The sequence below is a fragment of the Pithys albifrons genome, chromosome 3, assembly GCF_047495875.1.
Source record: "Pithys albifrons albifrons isolate INPA30051 chromosome 3, PitAlb_v1, whole genome shotgun sequence".
In the NCBI taxonomy this organism is placed as follows: domain Eukaryota; kingdom Metazoa; phylum Chordata; class Aves; order Passeriformes; family Thamnophilidae; genus Pithys; species Pithys albifrons.
Genome location: NC_092460.1, coordinates 61564088 through 61589841, shown reverse-complemented (window position 1 = coordinate 61589841; position 25754 = coordinate 61564088). Strand labels below are relative to the sequence as shown.

At 36.1% G+C, this 25754-nt stretch overlaps 1 protein-coding gene across 4 annotated transcripts in view; it reads right to left on the bottom strand.

Annotated features, from left to right (window-relative positions):
* The window catches only part of PPP1R12A (protein phosphatase 1 regulatory subunit 12A), a 115567-nt gene that overhangs the window by 36222 nt on the left and 53591 nt on the right, over positions 1 to 25754 (bottom strand). For all 4 annotated transcript variants that reach the window (XM_071552163.1, XM_071552164.1, XM_071552165.1 and 1 more), the window contains exons 3-9: positions 19075 to 19193; positions 10506 to 10665; positions 8579 to 8723; positions 6050 to 6124; positions 5551 to 5639; positions 5267 to 5424; positions 1564 to 1685 (exon numbers count right to left, since the gene is read on the bottom strand). In XM_071552163.1, coding sequence (XP_071408264.1) covers positions 1564 to 1685; positions 5267 to 5424; positions 5551 to 5639; positions 6050 to 6124; positions 8579 to 8723; positions 10506 to 10665; positions 19075 to 19193 — 868 coding nt within the window. The remainder of the gene's footprint in view (positions 1 to 1563; positions 1686 to 5266; positions 5425 to 5550; positions 5640 to 6049; positions 6125 to 8578; positions 8724 to 10505; positions 10666 to 19074; positions 19194 to 25754) is intronic.

Here is a 25754-nt window from a genome sequence, read left to right as displayed (position 1 = left end):
TATTCTGTATCATTCATATCCCTTAATCGCATCCCATACTAGCTTAGCTATTCTCCCAAAATTGCTGTACTTCAGTATCCACAGTCAGAGAGCAGCACTACTGAATGCCATGTAGACCAAAGAAAACCCAAGTTCAATACTGTTTTACCTTCATTAGTACAAACAGTTTAAAGCCTTTTCATTCTTTGATAGGAGCTTCAACTGCTCCTCTAGATCACAGGTACCTGCTGTGTAACAAGATAATCAGTCTTGATATTAATGTGCATTTATTTTGTAGCTAAAGAAGGCCCTTTTCATACAGTATTAGGAAGATAATTACAGTTTACTTTCAACCTGTACTTTTTACCTTTAAGACCAAAACATACCATTAATTACAACATTATAAACTTGCAACAGTGTATTAATGATTTTTAAAAGGTTATAATTCATCTTAAAATCAAACTTATTTCTTTCTATAAAAATATCCCCTCTTGTCATTTAATCCTGTACTTTCATTAGTTACATTAAAATATACTCTGTAAGATGAATCATCAACAGATTTTACCATGAGTATGAAAGTATGACCCCAGTAAACCCCCAGGCCTAAATACACTATGTACTATTCCCCCAGCAGTTTGTGTTTGCTCTCTACTGTGGCCTCAGTGTATCACAGCTACAATTTCTCCTGAACACACTTTTCAAAAGCATCATTAGTGGGTCCCACTTCAATTATGATGTGTGTAGAAAAGTTGTAATGATTGACAAATCAAGACCTACTGGCTTACTATGCCTTTTGCTCTGATATTGTTAAAGTTTGACTTGTGTACCATCTTCTGACTATGCATAGTTAGCTACTGTAATTTTTTTCTCAGGGATACCTATCTTCCCTTTGACAAGCCAAACTAAAGTTCATTCAAATTAACTTTCACGTAAAGTGACAAACTGTAAAAAGCTTCCAGCAAGCAATATGGCTTTGCTAGATGTGGTTTTGAGCTGTGCACTGAAAAAAGGTGTCCCAATTATTGAGCTCTTCCATGAGGTCCTAACCATACTGAAACACTGATGAGACCTACAGACCTTTCTACTTCTTATTTCAGGTAATATTTTCAACTTCTGTGCCAAAGCACTAGCTGAATGCTTCTAGGGACTCCTGAAAGCCCTTTAGTCCTGGCCTGCCTCCTTTGCCTTCAGTGCATCACAAATACAGCCATAGAGAGACAATAGAACTGTAGCTTTCAGAAATTTTGGAGGAGTCTGACACAAAACACTTTCAAAAGACAAAGTTTAGTTTCAGAAAAGACAAGAACTCCGCCCACTGTGCGACAGATTTTTGTTTTTAGGAGGATCTTACATTCAGCTATTTTGGAGTTCTGTATTTTAGATCCTTGTTTAGAATTAAAACTACTCAAAATTTTTTTAAAAATGAACACAGTTTCCAGAGAAGAACACAAAATATTTTAAGAATCTGCGTATTTTCACCATTTCACTGGTTAACCCAACTCACTTTTTGTATTAGAATCAAAAAATGTATGCCTACACAGAAGAAAAGAAATCAAAAATCATGAGAAAGGTATTTTATTTTACCTTCTTAACAGGTGATGTAGGTGCCCCTTGGCCACCAGCTACTGAAGGTGCCGTCACAGCTACTGATGCTGATTGTGTACTTGTGGTATTTGCATTATTAGCTGCCAAGGTTTTGGTCTTGTCTGCAAAATATTTACAAGATTTTAATTTTCATTTTACTTTCACAATTTCTTCACCTCTGTATCACAGAGTTGAATTTCTATCAAACAAACTTGACAGTCAACTTTACAAACAGCATTTTATTATCTATTCCTCAGTGTTTTCCCCATTACTCTCAATCTACATCTTTGCTAGGTCCATCTTTTTTTCCACAAGGTCATGCATGTAACACCTTCTTTTGTATCAGGAAGTGTTCCCACTCAGAGATGCAGAGACAGAAACACAAAATAATTCAGGCTGTAACGGACCTCAGGAGATCACATAATTCAACCTTCTGCTCCAAGGGAAGTCAATACTGCCTACAAATCAGGTTGCTCAGGGCTTTGATGAGTCACGTCTTGTAAACCTCTGGAGGCAAAGATTCCACAGTCTTCCCAGACAGCCTATATTTTAGTAGCTGGCTAAAGAGCATAAAAATGTAACAGTAGGAGGGATGTTGGCATCTAATCTGATCTCATTAATGCATGTAAGTATCTCAGAAGTGGGTACCAAGAGGATGGTGCCAGACTCTTTTCAGTGCAATGGCCATAAACTAAAACACACAAAGTTCCACCTCAACATGAGGAAGGACTTTTTCACATTGAGGGTGGCAGACCCAGGGAGGTTGTGGAGTCTGTCTGGAGACATTAAAAACTCACGTGGATGCGTTCCTGTGTAACCTGCTCTAGGTTCCCTGCCTTGGCAGAGGGGTTGGACTAGATGATCTCCAGAGGTTCCTTCCAATCCTGACTATTCTTTGTTTCTGTGATTCTGTAATAGTTTGAACTACAGAAGACAGGTGCCAATTCAAAGTGAAATACTTAGTCTCAGATAACTGTGTATGTTGAGTTCAAAGAAATAATTAACTGCACAGAGAACTCAGCCAGGAATTCCGGTTACCAGAATGAGCTGGGGCAGGCACTCACCTTCCAGAGCACTGACTTTCCATTTGCTTCATTCCGTCTTTGTCCCTTGTTTTCCCTACCAAGTTTCACTGTCTACCTACTCCGCCCTCTTCTGCTTTGTCCTCTCCACCCAAATTTCTCCCTCTGTGCTTTATGTACCTTAACCCCTCTTACACAAACACACAAAAAATGTCACGGTTGTGATACAGTAACTGTTGTCAGTGCATTTCCTTCAGTTTCATCATGTTAAACTTCTCTTCTGCCTCACCTATTCAAATTGCACATTCTTTGGGATGGGGTGCTCCCTCCTATCTGTGCAGTATGGAGCAATGTGGGGTTCAGTCCCCACTGCTTTTGGCCTTACTACAAACACCTTTACACCCATACAGCATAGGAGCATTAACGTAGAAAGTAGGCCAAGTTTTCATACAGTATTCTCACAACTATAATAAAACTCAACAAAGTACCCATATACAATTAGAAATTGCATAATTTATGGTATTGCTATTATGTACTTGTTTTAGTTATGGATATAGTTGAACAGATGCTTTGAAAGTTACTTATGCAGCAAAAAAATACACATATAAAAAAACCAGCTTACATGACTAACTGAACTTAATGGAAAGCTCTTTTTAAACACAAGAGAAAAAATGGTGGTAATATTCTAGGTGACAAAAAGCAGAACAGGGCAATGTGGACTGAGTACTATTTGAGATGATGCACAGGTAGATCTGATGGAAATCTATGAACGAGTAATACAGCTTTAAAATATACAAAAGTAGTTCTCTGGAGTGAACACACTGAAGGAGAAAAATGGATTTGTAACAACTGTATTCTGAAATTATCTCTAGGACAGCAAGAACATAGTTGTATGCATGACTGAGCTAATGTTGACTAACTTTCAAAAAAACCTAAAGTATGTCAAAGTTATACAACCTGGATTGCTGAAAATGTTACTTTTTGTCTTGTTGCCCTGTCCTTTGCAAGATGCTAAGTTCATACTTGTATTTTCCTTCTTAGTCTTACAGACAGAAGTGTATTTATTTTTAGACTATATTCTCACATAACCAAACATATTACAAGTTTTAGGAAAACATTTTAAATATCCCAAGAGATTAGAAATCAGTTTTTAGTACTTCAGAATACTGAACACTAGTCAAATATTTTACAGTCAGAATACTTTTTATAAGATTTTCACTAGAAAAATTTCTTTCACTAGAAAAATCTTTCACTACCTTAAACTGAATAATGGAAAGGAAAGAAAAAGTACAATCTTGGAACTTAAGAGATGTAGCTCTACAGGGAAAAGCCTAAACTTGCCAAATAAAGTATGATAAAGCCTTGTTGATATTAAAATCCCCAACGTTTACATAAATTAATTCTTGTGTCACAGTCAAATTTTCCTGGCACGAACTACATACTGGCAATGAAGAGAACACAGTTACCAGAGTCATAAAGATCAGCAGACATTACAGTCAGCTCAATGACAGAGAAATTACTACATGTTATATATTGTAAGTAGTTTGAGTTTAGCAAAGCTCAGTAAATAAAGGATGCAAGTATACTGAGGTAAAAGAGTAATTACAAAGCCTTATAGACATTTTTTCCAGCTTAATACTGAAATGCTGACTTATTTCAAAATACAAAAAATATAATTAAACCATAATAGACAGTTTGGCTTTGTAGCTTATTTTTACTTCTACCTCCATTAAATGTTTATGATGGATTGGTTAGCAATAAGTTCTCAGTCTTATCTTTTCAGGTGAAGAAATTAGTGTATTTAAATGAAAACTGACAGCTCACCAAAATCAGTTACTTATTTTTAAAGTGTAGGTATAAAATATTCTAATGACATCCTTGTCTCTGTATTGTATTGCTATATTGTAATTCTAAAATTCTCAGTTAGGACTGAACACACATCTTTAAACACTAATTGCCCGGCATTTGTTTTCTGTTTTGAAAGAAAACAATACTGTGCTGTTCTTATACCACTACTTGTTACTCTGATATTTGTTCAAGAAAAAACCGACCCATAGATTACACAGAAGAGAGAAATAAAGAGTAGTGTGCATACAACCCCAAACTTTTCAAAGAACAATCCTCTTGAACTGAATTTGTAAATGAAGTAACTGTTAACAATAACACCTTTAAGTTTATCTCAATACACACTGAAAATATATGCACTATTACTTTATGAATACCTGAGCCAAAATTGCCAGATTAATTGATAATTACTTCAGGATGGTAAGAGCAAATAAGAATGTCTGCACTTCTGCTGATCCAATCTCTATACCAGTTTCACAAACAAAGAGTACTACAAAGCCTTCACTTTTGATCTGATCCTCTACCCTTTTCAATATTTCTGACACGCTACTTAAGGCTTATATTATTTAAACTATTTAATTGTCAGTTGTTAAGTAGCCATTGAAATAAACTGGTTAATAACTTTAACCTAAGTAGCCACCAGTAAACCACATCTGGTTTGATATACCTATTGTGACTTGACTTTAGACTTATATAAAGTTGCTTTAAAATGACTGGAAGCTTAGTGAAATGCAGACTAATGAAATGTAACATGCTTAACCCTGTAACACTTGTTATTAAATACGTGAATTCATAAAGTAAAAACTTAAGGAAAGCCAATGCTCCAAACAACGTACCTGTCTCTGCTTCAGATTCTGAGTCATCATCCTCTTCCTCTTCACTAGAACAACTGGATTCATCCTTCTTTCCCTCTTCTTCCTCATCTGCTTTCTCTTGCTCCAGAGACTCTATACTAGATGCATTCTTTTCTTGCTCCATAATCAATGTCTCCTTACTGAGTTTGAAAAGAGAAGTACTTACTACGTTGTGAAAAAAATTCCTAAAGCCTGTGAAGTAGGACTTTGTGACAGCTTGTAAAATCATCTTTTTTAAGAGATCATAGTTTTCCTATTTTACTTACTTTTTGAATGTTTTCTGTGTCTGATTATTATCCATGTTGGCTGTGGATTCAATTAGTGGAGATTTCTTTTCGCGTTTCTCACTATGAAGCTGCAAAACATACAGAATGATTTAAATGATAGAATGGTATTAGTGTGACAAAATTACAAATGAAGGAAAATCTTCTCTAACTCCTGCAAACACTAGAGTGTAAATATTAAAGTTCAAAAGTCTAAAATCTCAGAAACTGTTATTCCAATTGTTGGTATTTCAGATCATAAAATGCCCACTGGACAAGGCAAGCAGTAGAATAGATTTTTTCTTCCAAGGCTTTTTGGTTATCACAACTGACCAAGTAAGGGCATAAAAGATCTTCTGAGATGACTGCGACATTACCTGAATTGAAGCTCCAAATCAAAACTTTGGTTTTAATCTTTATGCTGCTTTGAGCTGGATACCATAATCATATGTATAATAAACACACACACACACACACATATATATATACGCACAAGACCTACCAGATTCTGCTTCTTTTGTAATTCTTCTAAATATCCTAGAATATCTTCATCTGCCACATCAAACGCTGTCTGACCCTGGAGAAGGGGAAGAAGTAGAACATTGCAATTGTGCAACAGATTTTAAATACAACAGACTACAATGTCTTCTCACATGGTGATGTAGGTAAAGAAGCACATTCAGAGAGAGAAATTGGAAAATAAAAGTAAAGCTCTATTGCAAACTGTTAGTCTGTCAGTAGTTGAAAATAATTTTGCAGTATTACATTTTTGGGAGGTAACTGAAACAGAAACATCTATACCTGATGATTAACACAATTTTTAAGTGATAAAGACGTAACAATAAAATTTTGTTGTCCTTTGAATGAAAAAATCCCAAACTATAAAGGAAAGGTAGATTGATGGATGTAATTCTCACAATAATACTTCCAAACAACTGTTCCCAATGGCAGTTGGATGGATGGATCCTGAGCAGTTCAGTATCCTTCCCATCTCTGACTACCAAAAACAGCCTGATTTTTTTAAAGCTGAAATTATTTAACCAAGTTATGCTAAGTTTAAGCAGTCGTGCTTTCACATTTTACAACAAAACCATATTTTCCAATTTGCATTCCATTTTAGAGCTCTGCTACAACCACTTGTTCTTATTTCTCCTTAGTGTTTGATTTCCTTGGGACATGCATTGAAGCCTGGAATCTAGGCAAAGTCCTAGATCCACTGGTATAAATGCAGCTGCATCAACATTCTGGGTGAATTTACTGGGATGTTGGAAGGATCATAACAAGATCAGCCTGGAAAGTTCTTCTGTACAATAACCAGCAATAAAGACAGAGCTGTCATCTAAAAGCAGTCACAGCAGCTTATAAAAATAATGAAAAGTGTTCTATTTGTGCTTGTTTCAGTTTCTCAAAATGTTAACTAAATGCAAACATGTTCCTAATTACACTGTGAAGGCTATCTTCACTGGTTAGAAAGGACAAACTTGCAAACCATTAATTTTCACCTCCATAAAGCTTCTGACCATAGAGCAGAAGTATGTGCACTTTTCAACAAGTCTTACCCAAAACAGTTTGAGGTCCTCTGACATTTGAACTATTATCTCAAGTTGATGTTTGCATTATGACTGCAGCTTTTAATGTGGCCTTCTATTTGTAGGTAACTATTAAGTGGGTGTTAGCCTGTCATGACCACAACACGTCACTTTACAAAAAACTGTCGTACTTGGAAGGTTGCATGCAAACCCAAATCTGTAACAGCTGATACCCAAAGTCAAGTGCCCAAACACTGAAGACTGAGCTCTCCAAGATGATAAGCACAGGCAAATCCCAGAGGAGTTTTCAACCCTCCTATCTCCAAAAGCAAAAATACTTATTACACCTTATTTAAGAACACAGCAGGCAGAGAAAAGCCCACATACCAAAAAAGCAGCTGACACCTTTCTATGCCTCCTTTTATATTATTCTTGGCCCAGTAGAGTTGAATGTGCTTTTAGGACAGTGCTCTCAGCCCTAGCTCAAAGTTTAACAAAATACCTGAAAAATTTGCTTTGATTAATTACATCTGTGTCTGACTGCCTGATACAAAAGACAATTATACAGCTGATATTTAGAAGTTCTGTAAGCATTACACAAAGAATTGAAGCTATTTGGAATTTAATTTCCGAATTCATTGATTTTATTTAAGCATTCTCCATTTCTAAGGAATGAAAATTCAACAAAGACTAAAAATGTTAAGCAGCAGTAGATTTACCCTTACACAAGGTAAACACTTGCTAGTTCATAATCTGTATCTGCATTACTTCCCTCATTTATTTAAAAAAGTTTGTAAAAAAATTCAATGAAGAATCCATCAGTATTGACAGAAACTGGTATCAGATCAGAATTGATCTGTAAAACACACTGCAAGTGGAAGAACAGTCCAGCACTTACACTGTTGAATCAAATGGTTTGGATCCTTCATGTGAATCATGAATGTATTTGTATCTATTGGGAGGAAATCCAGGAAGCTACACAGGCCATTGCTTAGAAGTCCAGGAAATACAGCTTAGGATGCATTCAAGTTATGTCTATGGAGTCCAGAGATGGCTACAGGTTTCTTCCAGCACACCCAAATCAGCATAATAGGGTGATAATTCTTTAGGATGCCAGCACAAGCTGATTCTAAGAGTTAAAAAACTACCCAAAGGCATCACCATCATCTTCAGAGATCAAATAAGAGCCTGTATGAAATCCATCAAGTCACTAATTTTGCACTTCTGAAATGCCAATGAACCCTTCCTACTCTGAATTTGCATGTCAAAGATTGCATTGACTCTTTAATATAGAACCAAGCATAAAGTTGGCCTAGAAACTCATTTATACAATCAGAGAATTTAGTTTTGAACACAAGCATGCTGTTTTGACAAAACATGCATTATATAAAGCTCCACGTACAGTAAACAGCAGTTTATCATCACTTTTCTTACCCTGGCTTCTAAAGTCACTTTAGAGACCAGAACTTTGTATCTTGACAAGGATTACATAAAAATCCTACCACTTTGTTGACAGCCTCCATATCACAAAGGTTTTCCACTAAAATGCGACATGCTTCTTCTTTACCCCAGTGAGCAGCAGCATGAAGTGGTGTCCAGCCATCATAATCTTTAATATTTACATCATAGTGAGCCTGTATTAAAAGCCTAAAGAAATTAAAAGAAATAGTCTTGACACTTCTGACAGGCATAAATAAATGGTCATGAAAATCATAAAATTTTTCTATAATATTCTCTCCTTTTTCATCATAAGATATTTTGGTTGGGCTACTGACAATTGACTTTACTTCTCACAGAAACATCTGACTTTTCATTGTTCAGTAAGTACATATTTTTAAGGAAAAATCAAGAAAAACAGCCTTTTCAATTTCTTCTCTATTCACTTCCTCTTGAAAAACCATTGTTTCTGTATAATTAGATACTTTTCCCTGTATCTGTAGTAATAGAGAAAAGCCCTTTCATGGAAAAGAGAGCTGTAAAATGTAAAATATTATTAGATATAGTGTTCTTTTTAGTTAACCATTAAAACCTCCTGCCATTCTAATAATTGCTTGAAATTTACATCTCCTTCAGTAGTGAGAATTTGTGCACCAATCCTGCATTTACGTGCTTCAATTGCTCTCTGAGAGGGATCAGAGCACCTCAAACAGAGGACCTGCTGTGCAACCTGCATTCAGTACCCAAATTCAGAAGGATTCTGAGGTGAGTGTTGAAGTGATAAAGGACACTGACAACTACTTTTATGTAAAGGGATAACAGTTCTTTGAACCACTGTCAAAGCCACATAAAAAAGCCACGTAAGCACAAAGTATTCTTCTCAAAAAATTCTCCCAGTTTTTCTAGAGCCAAATACTTATAGTAATTCTCCAATGAGGCAACTTTCACACATGTTCAGCTCTAAAGTCTTGCAGTCTGGCATCCTATGCAGAGCACACATTTTTGATAATCTGAAGCAATCACAAAAATTTCCTGCACATGTATTTCTCCCACCCTAGGGAAAGTATATGGACTGGACTACAAGAAAAGGCAGTAACAGCGAGAGCTAGAAAACATCCAAAGTTACAGATAAAACTCCCTTACAGACACATGCTACTCTAAAACAAAAATTACTCTGTTCCAACAGAATAATTTCTCTTTGTTGTGTTGCAGCATTAGGGTTTTCTGAAGTAGAATTCCCATTTAGTAAAGTGCTTCGCACACCTTAAAGGCAGCAATATCAACAGAGTCAAGGATGTGTGCTCATCTTCTTTCATGTTGCTCCTAGCACTGCTAAAGCAATCAAATACATTTACAATCACAGCAAAGCAATGTATTACTAATTATGCTTTACTGCAATAAAAGTAGAGCTTTGATGAAAAAAAAATTAGAAGTCTGTTAGGGTATATATTGGTATTTTATTAATGAAAAGCTACCTTGTCAATTAGAGGACACTGCAAGCCTGAAGCTTTCCAGGAAAGATTTCAAGAGCCATGATTTTCAAACTCAAAATGCAAAATTACCTGGGTTTTAGGTGTAAAAGCTTTTAGTCTGGACTACAAACTATGCTTTATGTATGCAAATAAATACACTCTCTTGAAAATACGCACAAAGCAGAATGCTAACTGGCATTATAAAAAGGTCTTAAGACTGTTTACATAGTTGACTTTGGAAACAGGGCAACTTTTTTATCAACTTCCATGTCTTAAATAAATATCCAGGCTAGATATGTACACTTTATTCATATTTTGAATGATTTAAAATAGAAAGTTCACAGCATCATAATTTATGAGTGCCTGAAAACAAAATAAAAAAATCAAGCTTTGAGAAACGATTGTTCTAGAGACTGATTTTTCAACGTACCATCCCTAGAAGTCCCCAATGCTATGAATTCTGAGCAGCATAACATTAAGATAACAAAATATGAAAAATTTTTGTTTAAACCACACTTACTTTAAGACTTCTGTATAGCCCTTAGCAGCAGCTACATGAAGTGCTGTCCCACCAGACTTTGCGTGCCTGACGTCATTGATATGGCCACTGTTGAGCCACTGTCTTGCATCTCTCAGCATAATTCGTTCTTCTTCTTTTCGAGCTGATTCTATATCAACCCCTGAATCAGACAGGGAGGGGAGAGGGGAAGAGAGAACACAAGTATTTTAGTTCAAATACTTCAATTCAATTATGTAACAAATCTGATGTCGTATTTATGTGATATGATAAAATAAACAACTAAACAATATGAATAATGTTCAGTCAGATATGAATATCTTTTTAAAAGATGAATCCTAAGAGGTTATGGAAACATCCAATGTTATAAGACAGTTTGCATGCATAATGAACTTTTTAACAAAAGAGGGCAGGAAGTATTATAAATAAATAATTAAAAAATGAATCTCCTAAAACTGACTCTGCAATTTTAAGAATGTCTGCCATCAGAGCAATACCCACTGAAGTGACCTGTTAAAGAGAAAAATTCTATTTTAATTTTTTAAGCACCAAAACATAAGTTTGTGTTGATCTATCTGTACAAAGTCAAAAACATCTAAAATTGTTTTACGAAGAGCTACCTGTGGAAAGAGAGACAGCCTCACTTCTCAATACTGGATGGAGCTATGTTTTTAAAACTTTCTAAAACATTTCTGGTTTCTCTTCTATCACTGTGAATCACAAACTTGATACTCAAATAGCCAACCCTTTGGGTATCTCACTTCATAGCTCAATTAAAAAAAAGAAAAACAAAAAACCAAAGACACTGCAAAGTTTTTATAGTATGTCTCATGAAAAATTTTCATACAGTGATGAAAATGGAGAAACACGGTCCAACATTAGAACATCAACAAGTCTATGCATCAGGTTAAACAGATGGAAATAAATTACAGGCTCTGAATGGGCAAACATGTATGTTCAACCATTTTTTAATTACTATTACATGCAGCAATCTTAAGAACATAGCAGGAAAGGGGCCTCAAAGAGAACTATGCATGAACATAGTTCTATCTATGATGGCTGAATGGTGACAACTTGTAAGGAAAAGGGATTTAGAAATTGTGATCATCCAGATTAAAAATTGTGTCTGGCTTGACATCTAACAGAAAATCAGGGGCCCAACCTTCAGTAAAATAACATTATGTGCATGATTTCTCTAATCTTAGACACTGGTAAGCAGAGATTTGGGAGGTATATAGCGTTTTTCTGTCTTCTGGACTTCTAATTTCTTGTGAAGCAAGTTACTGACTTACACATAATAAAACCAGATGATATCTAGAAACAGGTACTGATCTTCTAGATAAAACCACAGACCTCAACAATAGTCCATACAGCCTCTTAAACGGAGTTAAGATGATTTTAAAAACACTTAAAAGATAGATGCTCCTTGAGTCAGATCTTATTTTGCATTCTTTCAGTATTTCCTGCTGAAATGTCCTTTCTCCTCAAACTGCTTCTCCAGCAAACTCGTTTGTATCCCACAGCTCTCCTAGCTGTCCAGCTAATCAAGGCACAACAATGTCAAGCAGACTGCAAACAAGACTACACAAAGCTACAACACCTCTTTTTGAAAGTACTCTGAATAATTAATTCATTTCAATCACTTTTCAAAATCTTTATAAGGAACAGCAATTTCAAGCTCCAATGTCTTCAAAGAAACTGCGAGCTGTTAATCTTTTACAGTGTGCACAAATCCCTGGAGTACGGAAACAAAATGAAACCCAACTCGACTGTTGTCCATTCAGACATGCAGCAGAAACTGAGGTACGGGATGAAGTGGCCATCGTTAAAGAAATTATTAATATCAAAAAATGAAAAGACACAGATAATATAGAGATGATTCTATATAGTGCAATGCAACATTCTACTGCCTAAAATGTGGTAAAAGAGATTCCAATAGAACAGATTCATCCAGCTCTTATCCATTCACTGAAAACTAGAAAGTCAAAGCAATGAACCGAGACACTGAAAGCAATTATATGGGAACTGCAGAAACATCCTTAAGGCAGGGATAGCAGACTGATACATCCATTATATTATATATGAATCAGTATCCCATAGTTGCTGCAATTCCACAACTACAGAGCATGCAAGCTCTTCAAAACAACATGCCTGTATCAAAATTTCCTGAAATGCAGGAATAACTGTAATTATTACATGCATTTGGAAACACAGTATTTATTTAGTTTGCAGTAGCATGAGAGTGCTATAAGACTTCACTTTTTTATTATCTTCCATCAATTCACTCTGCAACAGATGTTCCCTGTGTACAAATATAAAAACCCCACCCCTAAGCCCTCCAAAAAACAACAAAAATATCACCCCTCCAAACCCAAGAAATAAATTAAAAAACAAACAAAAGAAAAGCAAAACACAAAGAAAGATCAGCCAGAGGAAACAGTCTCTTGACTAACTAAATCTGGTAAAAAGATAAAATTCTACAAAGTATCATAAAATCATCGAAGCACATTAAACATTCAGTGTTCTAATCAGTTGACCAGAGTCCTAGACTTATCCACATAACCAACCAAAAAAAAGCTAACAGAATTACATTTTTTCAGAAACTCATGAAAAACCATAACCTGGAGGCTGAGTCTGCAAGGTGCAGGAAGATATACAAGATTATTGAAGAACTCAGCAGACGAAAAAAGCTAAAAATCTTTATAACAGATATGACAAATGAAGGCCAGGAACTCTGAATCAACAACACACTGATAAATCCTATATTCTCATTCCTCCAGAAGGCTCCTACACATTGAAGAGTGAATTACTGCAAACTCTATCCTGATGGGCCTTGGCACCTGCTCGCCTTCCACAACAACACAACAGTGCAGATCAGCAGATCCTGGGACAATAATTCTGCAGTCTACAGTCATTCACATGTCAGTGTTGCCTGCAAAATACTACTATGAAAATAAATAGTTTATCTCTCATCCTCTGTTAATCACATTTTATGTCCATTCCCCTTTTGCATGCCTGAAGTCCAACTGTGAATCCTTATCATTGTGAGTAACCTTCTCCACCTGAAGAATCTGATGGCAACTGCTATCAGTGTAAACCTGTTATTGCACACAGCTGGATGTTTTGAGGTAGTTTTGTATAAAGGTAGAAGAGAAAGAAAACTACCTCCAAACCCTGATCTTGAGCTTCCAATGGGTTACCTTCACACATACTTTACAGATATGCCTGAAGACTTGCAACATTATGTCAAAATAGCAATGCTTTAGCAGAGGAAGTAACTGATACTGACAATAGACTTCTATCAGTATACAAACAACTACATTTCTGAAGCCCAAACAAGATATAATGGTTGCAGAGAAGCAACGCCTGCATCAATACATTATTTTACAACACAGTAATTTTCTGGTCATATTTCAATAGACGAAAGTACCAGAATCTTTCCAATCTAAATAAAATATTCCACATTAATAACTGGCATGAAAATGGGAAATAGAAAATGTGTCATAGAAAAAAAGCAGTGCTCTGAGATAAGCTAAGTACAATTCCCATTATTAACTACAGAAAACAATGTAAACAGCCTTTATCATACCTTGTAGGGGCCTTTCTCCTTTCTATTGTTTTCCAGACTCTATTAAGATACCAGGGAAAAAGAAAATTCTCGTCATGCATTTCCAACCCTTTCTCCCTATGGCCCATAGATGGCAATGTGCTGCCTCCCAGCTCAGCCTCGGCACTCGCTCACACCACCAGTGGCAGCCTAACAACTCCTTAAATCATTAAAAATTTATTGCTAAATGCTTTTTTTCTGATCAACAAGTGTTATTCAACAGCTCCAAACAGGTTTGAAAATCGTGTGCCATTCAGTGAGCATTTAATGAAATTCACCATAAATTTAACTGCTGAATCATTGTTTCAGGACAACTCAGCCATATAAAGGCATGTTTTATAGATACTGCAGGGAAGAACAACCCACTTTTTACTTCATGAAGTGAACATTTATATACAAATATAATAGTTCGCATTTTATCCACATAAACAAAGCTGAGTTAAGCAATAATTCTGAGACAGTCCTGTTACATTACCTATAATTAAGAATGAGGATCATGTGCTTCTTTCCTTCGAACAAAAGGAGGAGTGATCACTCTGAGTTACTGAATAAATAGCTACCACGCTGTATGATGAAGTCCTGATTCACCTCACATCACCTCTCCCTACTAACTCACCTCCCAAGAATGTTTCTTATAATTCAAAATAACTGCTTAAGCAGTTAAAAACAATTTTAAGAGAACATTTGATGACAAACAGCTAAAAAAAAAAATCGCTTCAAACCACTATAATTAACTCTACTCAAGACCTGAGGAGAGACATTTAAAATTGGCCAGTGCTGGCCAAGACTAGAGCCACATCTCTTTCAAAGTCGCTGGTTTTCACCAGTGCAAATGAAAACTTTACACTACTAGCAAAAGACAACTTCCACAACAACTCTGTGTTGAAACATTGCAGAGTAGAAACATGATGGACCATCGAGAAACTAAATAATATTTTTGATGAAACTAAGTAATATTTTTGATGTAACTAAAGAATTTTGAGAATTTTAGTGGCACCTATATACATTGGATTGGCCAGTGGTAAAGGTATCAGCCATATGGAGAAACAACAAAACAAGTTCTAAAAGAAGGGTTTTATAATAACATAAACCAGTTGAACCACATGGAGTGCAAAGAGAATAACTGCTCAGCACTACTGGGAAAAATTTCCATAAAACCCCCTCATTTTGCTATTTGTGAAGTGTTTGTATCAAATAGCCTTTAAACCTTATCTGAGCATTTATTTCTCTTCTCACAAATTATAAAACTGGGATTTAAGCTTAAAAAATAATTATGCCAATAATTCCCCTTTGAAGATTACAGTAGAAAAATGTTTTCCTTACTATCTGAATGGTATGTCTTCAGTTATAGGATAGCTATTTCATTAGTTAAATGACTGCAGTCCCTTTTCATCAGCAGTCATGCTATTTGCTCAGCAGAACACAAGAGGACACATGAAAAGGCACCCAACACCTGCTGCAATTTAGAGGTGTCACATACAGAAATCAGAATGACTGAAGAAAGACACTAGATGACAATAATACTAGAAAAGCTCTCTTCTTTCATGTCCAATGCTCCTAACAACAACAGAACTTGTAAAACGATTATTTTGGATCACTGACCATCTTCTCTCTAGTCAGACCCGATTTTGGAGTCTGAATGCTAAAATACGATGAGCAAACATTGCAGATCCTTCCTTTCTTGAAGCCTCTAATGTCACATAGAAATTGACTGTCTTGTATTCTGTGATTTATTTTTTGTGAATTTACTGCCTTCAGAGGCTCCCACATTTTGTCCTGTAGTGAGACGCATCTTTAAAATACAGTTTGATACCTGCAAAAAATTGGGCACAGGAGCAACCTGTTTGTACTGATCAGTTTGTGTGCTGAATAGCTGCACAACTGGAAGGATCTGTTTGTACTTTTCCTACGAAGACAGAAGGCCTGCAAAAGCAGGAGAAAGGGTGATCTAACATGGTGATTTTCCTTAGACTTCTAACAAGAAACAAACATCAAATGTCATCACAAACATATGTGAAATCACAATGACCTTGACTGATCTTTCCGGGCAATCTTTAGCACCAGGAAACTCTGCCTGCCAATATGTAGGCAGCTATACTCGCAGTATTAACAATGCAACACAAAAATGGAATGAATGAATGAATGAATGAATGAATGTAGGAATAAATACAGGAAAAAGTTGAAAGGCAAAAATGTTACAGAAAATATCTACCTTATTTTCACACTGCATGTTTTGCCTACAGAGAGGTTCGATATTTTGGCACCCAGGTTGGTTTATTTTCTAAATAAATAGGATGATCTTCCATTACCCATAACACGAGCCTGGCCTGATTGTTCCACAGAACCCACAGGTAACTTGCTTTATCAAAACCATGAGATTGCTTTATCTGATATGAAGGAGTGTATCATATGGAAGGAACATGAATTATCCCACTGCTGGAGGGATAATCATACTCACCTACATACACAGTCAAAGACGAAACTGTCATAATGCATCACTCTTAATTCCACATTAAGAGAAACAATTAAGTTCCTATTGTAGAGCTATTAACTTCTCTAGCTACAACATACGCACAATTAGGTATTTTCTAAGTGATCATTATAATGACTAAATGATCCTTTTGTATGTGATATTAAGTTTACATTAAAGCTAAGGATGCCATCAAAAGCATATAATTAAAATTATTGCTGAGACAACTGTCTCATGATTTAGTAATATAGACACTACAAGTTCACATCCAGATTCACACCCTTTCTATTCCATTCCCATCCACAATTATGAAATACTTCCTCTGATTTCAGATCTGCAGGTAAAAGCCCTTAGTTCTTACATCTTCAGACATAATTCAGAAGGGATACTGCCTGTCTTCTTCCCTGCTTCTGTGAAAAAAGCAAGCAAATCGACTGACATAAAAATGGCAGAGCAATGCTCAGAAAATAGGTTTTCCATAGCAAGTGAAATTTAGTATTTTAAACCAACCTAAATTTTTTCTTTAGAAGCTAATAGCTACAGTGTGGAACATGTACTTTGTTCTCATATTTATAAAGACAGTACCATACATAGTTTATAGTAAGTTTAACTATGAAATATGTAAACCTCTGTGATTTGTGGCATTTAGTTGAGGTTGCCAACACTAATTTTACAATTGGGGTGCTCAAAATAATTTAATTATACTTGCAAAATAATAAAAATTAGTGTGTAATGTTGAGTATCTGCATGTAAAATCCCATAGAACAAATAATTTCCTTTAAAAACCCCCAACAACATGTAAAAGAGAGATTTTGGAAAAGTTTGTTCCTCAAATAATTCCAACTTTACAAAGAGCTATTGAAGTCAATTAGTTCTGCACATCAGTGAAGTCAAACATTTTTAAAACAAACTTAAAAGAATCTAGGCTGAGGCACATCCCAGAAACAGCTCTCAAGCAAAGGCTGTTAGAAAAGAGAACTACTAACTAAAACAGAGAAATGGTAATACAGACAAAAAATGCTTGTAACTGTCTAATCTGATGTTCTTTGTGTGTTAACTATAAGAACTGCTACTCAAATTTCTGTTAACACTACCAATTAATTGAATCAAAGCCTTTGCAAACCTACTGTCTACTTTTGTGTACCAGTAGGTATCTTATTTCTCTGCATTCCATGTTCTCCAGATTGTTTTTACCATTTGCTTTGGGCATCAAATGGGTTTAAACATACAAATCAAATCAGGGCAAAGCCTGAAGCAATTCCTAATTAACTGTTAAATTATGTAAATCTGTCTTAAGACACAGAAACTCAAACACTATAAAAGAAGTACCATTTTCAAGGGGGAAGAAGCCTTTAAAGAGGCAAGCAGGGCTTTAGAAGTAATGGAAATGCAGTCCCCCAGTATAGCCCCCACAAAGGCTCCATCTTCACGCTGGATGTCATCCTCCTTCAATATGTGACTCGGACAACAGCACCCCAGTTCTTGTACTGGAAGTTCTGGGATAGCAGCACAATTCTATTACACTCAAGATGATCAGTCAACAATAACCAAACATTCTTTCCTCTGTGGAATGGAAAAACCAGAAACTTTCAAAGACTTCACTGGAAAACCCATTAGAGGATTGGAATTTGGAATACAGCAGTGTAAGGCGAGGGGGGAAAAAGCAGGGAAAAATAAATCAATATGCTTTTTCAAAGGCAAATTTCTCTTGTAAAGACACCACTGCCAGTACTAGCAATTTTCTAGATGCAAGGTGCATAAATTTAGGGTATTTGTTATTAAACTGTAATGTCAAGACTTGACTCTTCTTCATTAAGTTTAATATAAATGCTCACCTATATACTGTTTTCAGAAGCTTACACAAAAAATCCAGGAGGAACTTAAAGGTTCATGATAAGTTACCAGGCCTAAAATAACTGCAGTCTAATACTCCTTATTCCATAGAGTAGTTTTAGACATTTGCCATTGTAGAAAGGCAGTAAAAAGATCAGAACTAGACACAAAGGTTGATATATGAGATACAGGATGGTTGTTTATTCTTGTTTTAGTTATTCTAGGCTTTCTTGTAGTCCGCTAAAAGAAACAGTTACTTTCATTACCTGAGGAATGGATTAAGGCCTCACCCTAAAACTGCCTGCCTATTTCTCTTCTCTCTAAGGTAGGAATCTCTTCAGACCTAGTCTAAATCTGGGACAGAGAAGCCCACATCCCAAAAGCACTGAATACCACCCACAGTATATGAAGGCCTACATTCTGGCTGAGTCAAGAGACTGCAGGAATCCACTGAACACCTGGGTTCAGTAGTTCTGACATCCTTTTTCACAAGAGTCTGGGCTGAGCAAAACCACCTACAGACAGCTAAAACACTGTACATTGTATTGACACGTCTCTTCAGAAAATAAACTGACTTAATGAAAAGTCCTAATTTAACATACTTTTTCGAAAATATATTTAGTGACCAGTAAACACAATCACCCTTCCATTTCCAAAATTACCTTGTCTATTTACTTCATTCTGAAGCAGTTCTTCCATTGCCTCTTCTTCAGCAATGTCTAATGGAGTGTCTCCTTCACTATTTACAGCTCCTACATGTGCTCCTTGACTAATTAAATACCTGCCAATAGACAAAGAAATAAAACCTGTAAATAACAAAGTAAAGGTGAGGCAGAAAAAATTAGCAGCCACCAGGATATCATAGGCATACATATAATTAATAGAAACAATTACACTAAGTGTAAGTAAAAACCCTCGTGACTGATTGCCTGAACACCTGTGTGCCTTTTCATCATAATACCCATTAACACCAAGAGCCCTCTGGTCTTCAGTTTGTCTCCTGACATGTTTAACACATACTTGGAAGAACTGAGATGAGAAAATGGCTAGATAATGAACAAAAGTGAACACAAGGTAAACATGGGTGGAACCACTTATTCACATGACCTCTTCTTATTAAGCCACTCTTCCTATTTTCCTACAAATTCCATGCCAGATAAAGTTTCTATACTTTGTGAGGATGATGACTCCTGATCTCTTAGGCAGGTTCATGATGTTAATGGAAACAGAATCACTTCTGCTCCTAAATACTTGTAAGGTTAGCTTTTGGTGGGGAAGGAGGCAAGGGCAAGAAAAGAAGCAGTACTTTATACATTCCAACCCCACTGTATGTTTTCTTATTTAATGTGCTACTGTCTCAGGAGTCAACAACCTAAAATTCTGAATTTCCAGTCAAGTCATATGGATCAAACCAACAATAAGTCACACAAGGATTATATTATTTAACTGTATTAAACCATAGGTCTATGAAGTTACTGAGAACGTACAGTTTAATGAACAATTAAAACATCAATACAGATCAGTCTTACAACTAAGTATTTCCACTTTCCTAACAAATTCAATACTTTGAGCTGTTACAGGAGTCAACACCAGCAGAACACTGCAAACATACCTCTTTCCTTGCAGAGTTTAATTTATGTTTTCCATATATTTGCAGAAAAAATACCCAGGAAATACTGAAGAATTAGGCATCCAATTGCTAATAGCTGTATGAAACGAAAAGTGCTTTTTTACCCTCACTATTACACAATGCCAAATTATGCTGGAGACAGTCACAGAATTAGTCAAACACTCTTACAAATGATTTGAAGTACTTTATTGCTGCTTAACTTCTGCCTTAATTATGATCTTAGATCTGGAATCAGTTATATTTTCCTTGTCTTTATTCAGTAACTCTCAAGTACTCTCATGTATTTCTCTTTTTCACTGTATGACTTAAATAGTACATGTTATTAAACCTCTGTAATTACATCAAGCAGAGGTAAGAACTAACAGATTACAAAATTAAAGCTAATTCCCAGAAGTGTATCCATATCTCCAGGGATATGCATCATCAGTTGCCACCAACAACTTTGATGCTGGTATGTGGTGCTGGTTTTATACTGTTCCTCTTAAAAGAGCGCCGTGCTGTAACTCTCACCCCTCTCCAGTTAAAAGATTTAACTTCTGTGAGAATGAAAAATTAATACAGTGTAAGAACATTTCTCAACAACATCAGTTGTGTTATTTTAATGGTTAAACAGCCTCCCTGGTCCCAGTCAGGTAATTGCTATGCAAGTGTCCACTAAACAGCAAAAACAGCAGTGGGAGAACCAACTTTCTTACAAGGTCAAAACAAAGTCAACCACTGATAAAAATACCTTTATAAAAAATCCAAGTGAATATTCATGTTCTTTCAATGTGTATGTTCTAATATAGACAGGAAAATAGTAATGTTTAAAAAACCTGATTTTTACCTGTTTCTACATAATAACTCTAGCAGAAAATTAAGCTACTTTTGTAAGGAAAACATGTATCTCATTGAAGTAGTTGTGTTTAGTCAACTGGGTCAATAACTTAATAGACATGATAAAAAATAGAATGTACAAGAAAAGATAAGGGAAGAAACAAAAGGCTAGAGTAGCACTTCGGAAAGCTATTATTTCTATACGTGGACAGCTTCATGATCAATTGATTCTTTAACGCAGACTCCAAAAATAAAGCTGCTTACAGATCAACATCAGATCAGCAGAGCTAGGGAGATTAGTGGAGCTGGAAAAGTAGAGTTATTTGATTTTCCTTTTGCAAGTGATTACAGGGCTTTGGTTTTCCTGGGTCTGCAAAGGAAGGATGGATGAACTTGTCCCAGGTCCACAAGATTTAAAGAGACAGAAGAAACAAAACAAAGATGAAAGGCGGCACAGTACTTGCCAAAGAAGTGAGAAGGTCCTTTACCCACCTTCTTTCAGCCACTCCAACTATGCCTCTCCTCTGCTATTCCTCTCAAAAAATGAATAGTGATCCCCTCAATTAAACTGAGCGAAACAGCATTACTCATTTTAAACCAAATTACTGAAAATCCAGCTATTGTAATGACATCTTTTAGGCCTGGTAATGAAATTTTTTTCTGTTTTCCACATAATTCAGATTACCTCATCCTGTAAAAGTGTTCCAGAACAGGAGCTTTTATCAGGACACTGAGCACTACCAAAGGGAAGGAGAGCAATCATTGCAGGTAACTTGGTTCTGCATCACATTCAGAAAGGGAGCACAGGTTTGGTAAACATGAGCACGTGAATGATGTCCTGACTCTGGAAGGCGTAACTGAGCAGAACCGAGTACCAGAATAATACTAAAAATGTTCATGTAAAAATATTAGTTTTTGAATGAATTGTATTTCAATCTAAATGGTAATTAAAACTTAAGAGTATGACTTCAAATATGAGTGTATTTGATATTTCAGTTATTCTGATACCATATACCAAAATCTTCAAATGCAACAGGTATTATTGTGTGCAGGTATGCATGCATATTTTAAAAAAATATTCCAAAGTTTGGGAAAAAACAACCTACATAAACAATTGCTTGTATTTTACCTTTTTTAAGTAGGTGTTGGCTTCATCTTGAAATTGCATCTTTCTAAAGTAATCATAACTTCATTTCCTCAGCTGACATTTAATTGATAGAGCTACATGTATGCAGTGAAAAGGAAACTGAAGCTGTATAATAAAGAGTTCAGAACAATGCCTTTTGATGCTACATCTAGAAAAAAGCGCTTTTTGCAAACTTGGATGTAGTGAAAAAGTAAAAATGTTTAAGATTTCCACCATCATCTACTAATGAAAAATGGTCGTGTTCAACAGACAGATACAGAAGAAAAATTCAGAAAACCCAGTGACAATCTATGCGATACACTGGTAGGTGCCCATTCTAATTCTAGAGATGAGAAAAAAACAGTAACTTGCTCTTTTTTGGAGCTAAAGCTTTCTAGTGTTAATACTGAAGCTAAAGGTACCACTTTCAGACACTTCTGTGGTCTAAGTATAGAGAACTGCAACTATCCCATGAATACTAGGAAAGACAAAAGCAGGAAAAGAAGTAAAATCATTCCTGACACTTTTGCCCTGATATTTCCATGACAAGCATCATGCTGTCTTGGTAAGACTCAAGGAACAAGTCTGCTTTGCAACACCATTGTTTTAGAAAGGCAAAAGTACTTCTAGCTGTAATTCTTCTTTTAGGAATCATGGCTGTATATTCCTCAATAGCTACTGAGGACTGAAATTAACAACCTAGGAGGAAAAAGGAAACATTTACTTTCTAGAACTACTATGAAACCCATCTTCTTTCCCTTTCTTTTATGAAAAATACATTTCAATACCATTCATAAAGGGTTGGAATCTCAGTATATCTGAGATAATAAATAACAACCCTCTGAGATTATTGTAAAAAAGCCAGCAAGTCCATACCAAAACCAACCTCAGGAACTGAAGTTAAGAATTTCAACTAGCAATGTGGCCTACATCTGAATTTAAAAAACCCCTCCAAACTACAAAAACCCCTTTTCAGCTGAATTTTGCATGTGTGTATGGCTATTAAGAAAATGCATATACAGACACAAAGTAAACAGAGAGGAAAGTACCTCTCTCTGAAGACACTTTATATACAAAGTTGACTCTTATCCGTGAATTTAGAACATAAGAATCTGGAGGATGCTCAAACTTGAATTCACTAAAATTTGTCAGCTGCAGACAACAAAATACACTGCTGATATCACTTTCATATCATTTATCTCAGTACCAGAAAGAGGGACGTATGTTTAAATTCAAACCTTGGCTCAGATCACAATATCTGGAAACAAGTTTGCAAAGTCACTGGTGATGACATAATTAACTCTGAAGTACTCGCTGAACCTGAAGGTCACCAGAAGGGTGGCAAGCACAGGAAAGGGCAGAGGTGGCCACTGGATTGATTCAGTTCATTACAAACTGCCTGGGGATCTCACTGGAGACTCACAGGGGCAAACAAGTGGCCTCTTCAGACTGGTCAGAAGCCTGGATAGCAGTCCCTGACTCCAAAATGCATCAAGAGGGACCCTTCTAAAAAAATGTTGCATATACATTTAAAATAAGCATGTTCACTGTGGCCTTCCCAATAAACATACAGTAATTGTTAGTGGGGACACCAACCAAGAAGTATTACTGATCTGCCAAGAACTTCTAACTAATCAGCCATTTCAGTTAAACCCAGCTGGTTTTTAAAAAAAATCCATAGATGATGGAGTTCAAATTAATTCCCCGAGTCTCTTTAGTGAATAATAATAGGGAGCCAGAGATAGAAGTGCCACTGTGTTCATGCAGCTTTGTAAGCCCTCATTTGAAGAAACAAACAACGAAAATAATTTGCCCCACAGTTCACAGGACATAAAAATAAATTAAAAATTCTGACATCTTTAGAATGTGAATTTTAATTGCCTTCTTTTAAAATGCCTTTCACAGAATTGTTTTACTGTTTATTTTTTAAATATAAAATATCAATTGACTTTTAAAAGTACAACTTTGTAAATAATTCAAATAACTGATAAAAATACATATAGAATATATCTGGCCAAACAAACTTCAAGAGACACTGAACAAATAAAATATAATTTACACTGCTATTTCCATTTTATTTAAGTACACTAAAACTGCAAAACATGATCCTTTTCAGACCTTCTAATGATTTAAGTGTCTGTGAATAAGTATTTTCTAACCGTAGAAGAGTTTCACTTCCCATCTGAATTCCTAAGTTGTTATTAACGCAACCAGAAGCAGAAATGCTCAAGCTCATGCTATTATGTCCTTCTCAAATATGATTTTGTTTTGGGTCTGGTTTGTTGGTTTGGGTTTTTTTGCTTTTGAACCTGCTGTAAAAATAACACTTAGAAGCCAGGCAAGCAAAGGTGTACCTACCTGATACACAACACATTGAGAGATAGAATTATAGTTTCTACGTGATTCTTGGATTACTGAGATGTACTTCTCAAGATAAGATATTGAACAAAGGCCTAGTCTTTTTATTTTTCTTGAATGCCTTAAATAATACAAGCCTGAAGCAAATCCAGTAGCAGTAGAGTAACATTTTGCTAAATTCTGCTGTGGTGCACAGTACACATACGCCCTGTGTCAGTGAGCACAGTTGGCGGAGTGGGAATGAACTGCCTGTGCCCAGCCCCGCCTCAGTCTCCCTCTGGGTCACTCTCATAACTGTTACACGCTTTTACACACATAATTCGAGCCCCATGTAAACGTAATGGTAAAAAGGCACAGCTTCACTGTTCAGGCAATGTATGTTAGTTATAAGCTCTGCACTAATTCGGGGAGCAGAGTTACAATGTGTCCCACGCAGGGAAGGGGGCTGGCAGGTCTCCCAAGGCGTGAGGGTCCTGTTTCCCTGGGCACCTGGCACAGCACCACGATCTGCACAGCAGGGAATCTTCTCACCCCTTTATAGAAAAGGGACAGAGCATTTCCCTCTTCCCTTGACCTCCTCTCTTCACAGCTGAGACGCTCCTGCAGTTGTCTCTTCTTCCGAATTTCTGCTTCACAGAAGAAAATGCAGGTTCCACATTCGGTCTTGGAACCAAAAACTGGAAATTCAGTTGGGCCAAGAATCCTTTCCCCTGCATGACTAAGACCAAAGTAGAACAAATCAAATGACTTGAAAAACAATTAAGTCAAACTCGTGGGGTGTCTTATTCAGGCACTTTGCAAAGTGCCATCCCACGCTGTCAGTCACTGCTGTGCCTCAACCTTCTGCCTCTGAACATTTATAACTGAATACGGGCTGACATAGGAAGACAGGCTTCTGTGATGGCATTTAAAGTAAAATCAAATCATGATGAAATTCAGGCACTGTTAAGGTTATGCTGCTTTGCAAAATCCTGAAGACTTTCACCATATCTTTCTTGATAAAAATGCTTCATGACTTTCTAAATAGAAATGCTCCCACTACGAGTGGTATTAAGCTCACAGCTATCCAAAATACCAAGTTAAATCAGACTAATTAGGGTTATATGGCAGAACTAGAGAACAATTTATCCTGAAATACATGACTGATGATTTTAAGACACCTGATATCAGCAAGAGACCTGAGGTAAATTTATGATTTCCTCTTGCAGAACACAAAACCTGAGGATTTCAGACAGCTAGAAATGCTTAAAAGGGTAGCAAAGAATAGTTGAGAAACAAATGGCCAAATGATTTTAAAACAAATGGGAAGGGACATTTATTTTCAATTTTCACCAATTTAATGCAGATTTCATCACATGCCTTTTTTCTAATTAACCAGATTGCAAAGACTGTTTTTATGTCCTTCAATATGC